The sequence below is a fragment of the Eurytemora carolleeae genome, unplaced genomic scaffold, assembly GCF_000591075.1.
Source record: "Eurytemora carolleeae unplaced genomic scaffold, Eaff_2.0 scaffold430, whole genome shotgun sequence".
Taxonomy (NCBI): Eukaryota; Metazoa; Arthropoda; class Copepoda; order Calanoida; family Temoridae; genus Eurytemora; species Eurytemora carolleeae.
Genome location: NW_019397707.1, coordinates 228,893 through 238,538, shown reverse-complemented (window position 1 = coordinate 238,538; position 9,646 = coordinate 228,893). Strand labels below are relative to the sequence as shown.

The 9,646-nt window shown below is 32.8% G+C and overlaps 2 protein-coding genes across 2 annotated transcripts in view; both read left to right on the top strand.

Annotated features, from left to right (window-relative positions):
* The window catches only part of LOC111715569 (uncharacterized), a gene marked incomplete at its 5' end in the record, with an annotated part of 16,779 nt that extends 15,379 nt beyond the window's left edge, over nt 1-1,400 (top strand). The window contains 3 exon segments of the mRNA XM_023490928.1: nt 127-275; nt 550-642; nt 1,336-1,400. Coding sequence (XP_023346696.1) covers nt 127-275; nt 550-642; nt 1,336-1,400 — 307 coding nt within the window.
* Nucleotides 1,401-5,485: 4,085 nt separating this feature from the next.
* LOC111715568 (phosphatidylinositol 4-kinase alpha) overlaps nt 5,486-9,646 on the top strand; it is a gene marked incomplete in the record, with an annotated part of 46,064 nt that continues 41,903 nt past the window's right edge. The window contains 7 exon segments of the mRNA XM_023490927.1: nt 5,486-5,586; nt 6,277-6,329; nt 7,322-7,410; nt 7,629-7,729; nt 8,059-8,135; nt 8,689-8,748; nt 9,629-9,641. Of these exon segments, the coding sequence (XP_023346695.1) occupies nt 7,362-7,410; nt 7,629-7,729; nt 8,059-8,135; nt 8,689-8,748; nt 9,629-9,641 (300 nt within the window).

The window sequence follows — 9,646 nt, the reverse complement described above, 5'->3', positions numbered from 1 at the left end:
ACATTTTAAAAAATTTCAACAGACTAAAATCTAATATTTGGACTCGATCGGTTTGGCTGTTTGACGTTTATTTAAAATATATTCTGTAGATTTCCATAATTCTTCTTTAAACCCTTGAATGTTTAGAAAAAGGAGTATGTCTAAGAGAGCGGTTGACCAGGTGGAGGGGGTGGACGGTAACACCATGAGTCTCAGCCGGGAGATAATCGTTCTTGACTTCGGGGACGAGACAAACAACCCGTCTGACAACGTGGAAACTAATTTCTCCGGGAACTGTAAGTTTAACATTTTATAGTAATAATTTCAACTCTTATGTATTGGCTTACTTGCATCATTTTTCATTAATTTTTGCACATTTAAAACTTTAATGCCTCAATTTAGTTCTATGGGTAAATTTCCAAAAGAAAAGAAAATTATTAAGAATCCATACAAAAATTTGGCACAGGTCGGTTTAACCGTTTTGAAGTTTATTGGAAACAAAAAAAAACCGACATAGCAAAGAAAAGAATTTTGCATGAAAAATAAAATCTAAAAATAATGAAATTTCAGTGACTGATTTCAAACTTGACGCAGTTAATTGGAAGAGTGAGACTGTTTTCTCTACAATAGCTGAACCTGAATCCTGTCCCTCAAAATCCTCAGGTATAGGAGGGATACAATGTCGGAGGAGGAAATCAAAAGTTTGGAGGAACTTTGGTTCGGAGGGATGAATACTGAAAAGGAGGCAGTTAGCTTAAGAATTTCATTGGCAGTTAATTGGGAGACTGGAGGCAGTTTATTGGGAGACTGGAGTCAGTTAATTGGGAGACTGGAGGCAGTTAATTGGGAGACTGGAGGCAGTTAATTGGGAGACTGGAGGCAGTTAATTGGAAGACTGGAGGCCGTTAATTGGGAGACTGGAGGCAGTTAATTGGGAGACTGGAGGCAGTTAATTGGGAGACTGGAGGCAGTTAACTGAAAAGTTAGAGGCAGTGAATTGATGGGGTTTAGATTAGACGAAATGAAAACAATTAAAGGGACTGTATACGTAATCTTAAGTGACCCTTTAATGATAGTTTGGCATGTCTGATTCACAACAATACCCTTGAAAGCTTTGTCTGATTAGGTTTGAATTAGATATCCATTTTGTTTTCCAAAACTGTTTATTTTCATTTGTTGTTTCTCTGCAAAAGTGACTTGTGAATTTCTTGTGATTCAGAAACTTTGGAGAAAAATAGTTTAAGATAAAAAAATAATGATCATAGTAAGGTTTCATGAAAAATCCTTTATTTTTGTCTAAATATTGATAATTTTCACATCGTTTTTTTGGTTTCTTGTTTAACAATGATGTTTTAGTTCTTGCCTTGTCTGTGGTGTGTGCCCTGCTCNGGTTACGACCACGGGATTTTAGGGATCAGTGATTGATCCCTGTTGGGTTACGACCACGGGATTTTAGGGATCAGTGCTTGATCCCTGTTGGGTTACGACCACGGGATTTGAGGGATCAGTGCTTGATCCCTATTGGGTTACGACCACGGGATTAAGGGATCAGTGCTTGATCCCTGTTGAGCTACGACCACGGGATTTGAGGGATCAGTGCTTGATGGGTTACGACCACGGGATTATTATAAACTAACATTATTCTTCAGACGACAAGATACGGATAACTAGCGACTTAATCCGGGGATTTACAACACAAAAGTTTTGACCACAGAGCTGTGACTTAAAAAACATAAATCAAAGTAAAGTCCGGCCTTATCGTCAAATTTAGGCCAGTAAACCCTAAACAATGTGTTGAGAATAAGGGCCTGAAAAGCTCATTCCTTTTTTCATATAATTTTTTTCAAATAATTTTTTATATAATTGTTTTTTGTTTGTTTTAGAGTGATACTGACCAATCAGAAGGAGCGAAGTATTAATAGCTCAATATTTCGTGGATAAAGAAATGATGTATGAAGATATAAAAACATAGATCTTTATACATATAAATAGATAGATGTATAGCTAGATAGATCCAGATAGATGGAGAAATTATTTCCCTAAACAATTACAATAAACCCAAAAATATCTCTACAATATAGTTAGTTAATGAATGTATATATATATAAAATATTAATGTGTTTTTATCATTTGTAAACTGTGAATGAACAAAATGCCAAACTATCAATATTAACACTGTTAGAAAAGAAATTTTATATTTTATTAGAAATAACGAACTCCCGAAATCATCAGAAGAGCATTTTAGATTTATCTCATAACGTTTTATCTGGACTTAACTCAGTGTTAAGAAAAAAAGTTAAGAGAATTACTATACAAAAATGCTTATACTCTAACAAAATGTTTAATATTTCGAAAAAAATATTAGATTTTTTACTTGTTCTAACAGTGCAAGGTAATGGGGTCTTAGACAAAATAAAAGGTCATTGTGTATTTTTATCGTGTACTGCAAACCAAACCAAACATAAATAAAAGGTTATCGTGTACGGTGTACTGCAAACCAAACCTTACAAATTCAACTGCCATTTAATATAAATGCAGTCCAACAACTTCTTTTAAAGCACAGTCCCATTATTAATTATGTATACAGTACGATTAGTAATTATGTATACAGTCCCATTAGTAAATGTGTATACAGTCCCTTTAGTAAATGTGTATACAGTCCCTTTAGTAAATGTGTATACAGTCACTTTAGTAAATGTGAATAGTTTCAAAATTTAACACACTATCTCTTTATTCAGTTGTCTAAAGTTATATCAAATTTTTCATAAGAATTCCGTCTGCCATGCGATTTGAATTTCTATCTTCCAATTCTAATTTTTATTTGAAATAAATACCAAAAAATGTAGAGCTTGAAAATGAATCCCCTCTATTAAATTAAATTAAATTGTCTGTTAATGATTATAATTTTTGTTCGTAATTTTGGGACTTTTTCATGTAAATTGGCAAGGTATCTCTGTTGACAACGTATTCCCCCCCCTTCATTTTTTACGATTTATTTAAATCATCCTCAAATATTTATGTAAATTATGTATACTCTCATATGCTAGAATCTCTTTATACGTAATAATGTCGTCTTCCAAATCCAAAGACAGAAAATCAGGGAAAAATAGTTCATCTGTTTCAACTTTAAACGTACTTTCAACTCAATTTTTTCTCTGATTTTTATGTTTTCATATCTGATAAGTTTTCAAATGTGATTAAATAATTGTGTAAATAAAACTTAGTTGTAAACAATAAACTTGAAAATAAACTTAATATATAGTAAAACATTATTTAAAACTATAGTGTTCCATGTGCTCCCCTTTTTAAATTAATTTTAGCGTAAAAATTAAATTTTTGCCTGCATTACTTTTTTGTTGTCTATGCGCATATATTTAACTGTAAACTCCGGTTTATTTGAAGTACCAGGCCGACTTTTTATATTCAGCTATAGATCAAGTTGAATGTGATTTGCCACGTCCTTCAATTCGATGTAAAAAATTCGTAGATTTTATTTCCATTGACAGTTTTTCTTGAGACTTGAGGAAATTAAATCCTTTTCTCAAATTTTTTCTAACTTTTTTTTTGATTTTTTTCAAAATAAACTAGGTTTATAGGGCGCCTAATGTGTCCAATTAGCAATTTTAGCTTTTAACAGTTGCTCTAGGAGTTGCCATTTTAAATCGTTCTCAAAATTTCGCGGTTTTTTTAAATAAAATACTTAAATGGCGAGCTAAAACTCTTTAATTATGACGATCTGAAGGTTGAAAGGAATTGAGTCTTTGCCACAAACTCTGGTTTTCTAATCCCTCTATCTTTGCAACCTGATAGTGTAAACCTATGATATTTAAACTTAGTTTATTTGACCCAACAAGAGTTATGGTTTGAAGTATCCAAAGTCAACGACATTGGATTGCAAAGATATAGGAGAAAAGAAAACCATAGTGTGGCAAAGACTCAATTCCTTTGGGTTTTTTCCTTGAACATAAAGTGGGAAGATACACGTTTGGATTTGGCAAAGAAAGAAACAACTTACAGCATGCAGAGATCCGTGAGTGTAAGAAACAAGACCCAAACTATAAGTACAGTCGTCTCTGAAGTCGCATACTTTGTGGATAACCATGCATCTCTTTAAGAAAAATTCTGCCAATAAAATGGTGGATATTTTGTGCGTTTTTTTCATAAAAGCTTGGAGATACGACGACATACAAATAATTTACATATACTAATCTTTTTTCTTAGCGGATTTTCCTGTTTTTAAACTTTAAAGGCGGTTTTCAACTTTTTAAAGAAATTTTATCAAAATTTCTGTCATCCTTATTTCTTCCCCTAACTTTTCCTGGGGTCAATAGAGTTACCCCCGGAAAATAGTTGGGCCTAATCGGTTCAGCCGTGTTGACGTTTATTGGATACAAACAAGCAGACAAGCCAAAATACATGGGAAAGACGAGTGTTCTCAGAAAACTTTTTTTTCATCCGACCAACGAAAAATGCCCATCCGACCTACGAAAAATGCCCATTCGACCTACAAAAAGTGCCCATCTGACCTACAAAATTGAGTGGCCGTCCGACTGCAGCATACAATTAATTATTTCTACCCTACTGCGCTATAAGCATATGACAAAAGCTGCTGAATGTCGGTTGGGCAAGAAGATATGCCCATCCTGCCGACCTACAGCTGTCGTAGGTCAGATGTTGCAGTAGGTCGGTTGGGCAGTATAGCGGATGGGCAATAGAACGGATGGGCAGTAGAGCGGATCAACATTACCGACTAATTGTCCGTAGATCGTCTTTACATTCTCGAGATAGATAGATATATGGAGAGAGAGCGAGAGAGCGAGAAAGAGAGAGAGTACACTTGAGTCAGTTAATCAGCTGTTTGTGTACATTCATATGATTAAACAAACCACCGAGAATTGTCTTAAAGTTTTAATTTAAATAAAACAATTACAGAAAAGAAGAAGAGGTAAGAGGTCTACAATTAATTTGGAACTTAGGAAAATACATAAACCTCCATTGAAATCCTATACAAAGGAAGAGTGTAAACACGACTTGATACAATCAAAATATGACAATTTCAAGGTAAAGTCGTGTGCTTAAATATTGTATTATAATGGCTTACTTAATGATTTGACAACTAAGGAAACCAGTCTACAGTCGCGGGAAATCATGAATTTTATGAAACAGACTGTAAATATTCCGAACAGTCGTTTCTGAAGTCTCATCAGGGAGTAAGGAATAGAAGGGAGATATAACTGACGCGGTTCGCCCTACCATTTGATTATACATGCTTTGCAGACGGGTACTCCATTTGAAAAGGATTTATTTGTCTGATGTACAATTACCGCGTATACAATATCCTTTTCTGAATATTTCATATAGAAATGGAGTACCGTCTGCAAAGCATGTATAATCATATGGTAGGGCGAACTGCGTTAGTTATATCTCCTTTCTATTCCTTACTCCCTGATTCTCATCCTGTGTGGGTACCCCTGTATATCCCCTGTATATAACCAAATTCTTTGTATACATAGGATTCTATTCTAGGTGAATAAACAGCTGTTCTCAAAATGTCCGCAGTTATCAGAACAGCGAGAAGGACTTTTCATCCTGTCTTCCAGTGGTCAGGTGAAGGATTTCTTGACTGGGGTTTTTATTTTCTAGAATTCTCGTGCCGCGGGGGGGGGGGGGCGGTTTTATGCTCTGGGGAATATTAATTAAAAAATAAGTTTTAAAAAGAAAGTTTTTTTAACTTATTATTACATTTTACTCAAAAATGCTTTGATTTTTCTCAAAAATAATTTTTCCCACCAATATACCATACATCTGAGGAAAAACGTGACACGTGACAGGGATGTATAATGAAAAGAATTTCAATTAAAATTAATTTTCATAAATTGGGTAGAAAAGGTTAAATTTTTTTCATCCTTAGGTTCTAAAACTATTTACAATAATTTATTTATTTTTCCTTAGAACTCAATTATTTTTCCCAATTTATCTCAGAAAATGATGTTCAAAGAAATGTGGTGGGGTGTGTGTGTACGTGTGCTTTTTAAATCATAATGCACCCCTGAAATTCATCCTTCTCCCAAGGCAATGTCTTAAAAAATATATACCCCTGGCCTTGCTGCGCGTTTATCATTGAATCTCTCTGGGGTTTAAATTTCCATTGATTCTAATTTGTCATATAAATGACATTCCTTTGTAAAAAAATACAAATTATTTTATTATTTATTATTATTTTAAAAAGGGCGGGATTAAATGAAAATTGTTACATATCAAAAAACCAGCTTTTTGTAAAGAAATGTTCATTTTCAGGATGCAATTATATCCCTCGGAATATTTTTCCTCGAGTCTTCTTTCTCACACAGGTAAACTTACATATACAGAGCGTCCCATATCATATAAGATTATCTCCAATCTTTAACACCAAAATAAACCCTTAATACTCGAAAAACTTATCATTTTCCACAAGAAAATTCTTATATAAGCCTTAAGTTATTTTTCAAAATGATTCATTCTAATGATATTTTCTAATTAGTCCCGAAAATCGTAATTTAGACCCGTTCCCGGTCTAATATGATGTGGGACACCCTGTACTTTGCTTGTTTGTTTGTACAGCAAATAGACGTCAAAACGGCAGAACAGATCGGGCCCTAACTTTTTGTGGTAACTGACATGACCCCAGGGAATTTACAATTTTAATGGTTGGTGTAAGATGAAAAAATATACAATTTAGCTAGATAATATTAAAAATATACAATTTAGCTAGATAATAATAAAAATATACAATTTAGCTAGATAATAATAAAAATATACAATTTAGCTAGATAATAATAAAAATATACAATTTAGCTAGATAATAATAAAAATATACAATTTAGCTATATAATAATAAAAATATACAATTTAGTTAGATAATAATGAAAATGGCAACTTTAAGAACAATGTTTAAACACTTACACACATAAAACTTGTAAATATGATTTTGTATATGCTACACTTTTTTGCGCCCTTGATCTCAATGTGCGTCCCTAATGTGATTAATCAATAATGAGCCTCATTAAGCGTTCTAATATCTATAAAAACTTAGTCATTTTTACATTTTTTTCCACATATTGTTACTTACTTTTTTCTACCTGGTTTTCTACCTACCTATATACATATCCACCTACCTACCTACCTTTCTCTAACTCTGTTTACTTTTCTACCTACCTACCTTCCTATCCACCTATCTACCTACCTTCCTCCTACTCTGTTTACTTTTCTGCCTACCTACCTACCCACCTACCTACCTACCTACCTACCTACCTACCTACCTACCTACCTACCTACCTACCTACCTACCTACCTACCTACCTAGGGAGAAGATTTTGGACTACCTTTTAACCCTGCTACGAGGAATGGCTACGGCAGTATTTCCAGACGAGATTTCTGTCTTCAAATCCCACAGTGAGTTCATTAAATCAAACAATATTTTGTTCATTTAAAAAATACATTCCAACCTAAGAAAGTAAGATACAGGATGACTAGTACAAACGATAATAGGAACAAATGACCGTCTGCATTTTGCATTGAATACATTTATCAATTACTAAATGAATTTATATTGTGATTTAAAAAAAATATTTTTAAAAAATTCCAATTTGTTAATTTTTTTGTTTGTTCAGAAATACCTCCGGCGGAGACGTTCTCGTTCTGTTTTAACACTTTACTGAACGATATTGCTGCATCTAATCCGGATATAGCAGATAGGATTATAGATACACAGGTACAGATTTCATTGATTGATAGGATTATAGGTATTGATTGATAGGATTATAGATACACAGTTACAGATTTCAGTGATTGATAGGATTATAGATAAACAGGTACAGATTTCATTGATTGATAGGATTATAGATACACAGGTACAGATTTCATTGATTGAAAGGATTATAGATACACAGGTACAAATTTCATTGATTGATAGGATTATAGATACACAGGTACAGATTTCATTGATTGATAGGATTATAGATACACAGGTACAGATTTCATTGATTGATAGGATTATAGATACACAGTTAATTGATTGATTGATTAAACTGCCACCATAAGGTTGAGTTGATGACGTCTATAATGAGTACTCTACAGGAGATGAAAAAACATGTAACGCCTTTCCCCTTCAATACAAGGTAAACTGTATACCCCGCCACAAGTATATCTTATACACCCATTCCCAGCTTATAAACTGTATACTCCGCCTCTAGTATACTTTATACCCCCATTTCCAACTTATAAACTGTATACCCCAACACAAGTATACCTTATACCCCCAATCCCAACTTTTAAACGGTATACCCAGCCACTAGTATACTTAAATACTAGTATATCTTATACCCCACCACTAGTATACATTATACCCCGGCAATAGTATACTTTACACCCCCCACTGATATACTTAACACCCCGCTTTATATACTTTATATACCGCCACTAGTATACTATATAACCCGCCATTTGTATTATTTATAACCCGCCGGCCACTTATACACATTATACCCCGCAACTTGTGTTCATTTACATTTTTTTACTTAATTAAAGGATAAAAAAGTTAGGATGAAAAAATTTAAGATGAGGCCTTTTGGGGAATTTTTTTCTTTAAAAAAAAAATATCCTGATTAAATTGTCTATAATTATTAATACTTTTCTGTGAAGATTAAGATTCATCAAATTGATTTAATTTAGGAAGACGATATGTAAAAGCTTGGTGCCCGTTCTGCTCGGCTTAGCTAGAGCAATGGCTAGGTAATAACCTGTTTTTTATATTTACTCTTGAACTGTTCAACTTATCTATTCTAGGTTGATCTCTAAACTTATTCATATCTACTCTTGAACTGTTCAACTAATCTATTCTAGATTGATCTATAAACTTATTCATATTTACTCTTGAACTGTTCAACTAATCTATTCTACACTGTTTTCTAAACTTATTCATATTTACTCTTGAACTGTTCAACTAATCTATTCTAGATTGATCTCTAAACTTATTCATATTTACTCTTGAACTGTTCAACTTATCTATTCTAGATTGATCTCTAAACTTATTCATATTTACTCTTGAACTGTTCAACTAATCTATTCTAGATTGATCTATAAACTTATTCATATTTACTCTTGAACTTTTCAAGTACAATGATAAACAGAAAGCTCATAAATAGGAAGTAGGCTCAATTCATGACTTTAAATAGTCCAATAAGCAAGGTACACAGCAATTGTGTAGTGTAAACAGACCAATTTTACTTAATCAGGGATTTAATAAGTGTGTTAAGGCCTAATCATGTTATAGAAAGACTATTTATTGATTTGAACTAATTGATTGATTGTTATTAATTAATTGCATTAATGAATGGATTGATTGATTGATTAAATGATTTATGTAGTTTTTGTAAATATGTAAAGTATTGCTTGCTTGCATTACCCATCTATTTTTTTTGAGTTGGCTAAATTTGTTAACTGTATTGCTACTTTTGTATTAAATAATTAATAATAATTAATAATTTCATCATTAATAAATTGTACTTATGCTTTGATCGGTTTATTATATGATTTATTGGTTAATTAACTGTCAGTCTTATTGATTGGCGGATTGATCGATTGATCGATAGATTGATTTTTTATTGATAAGGTTTCCCCAGCCTGGAGA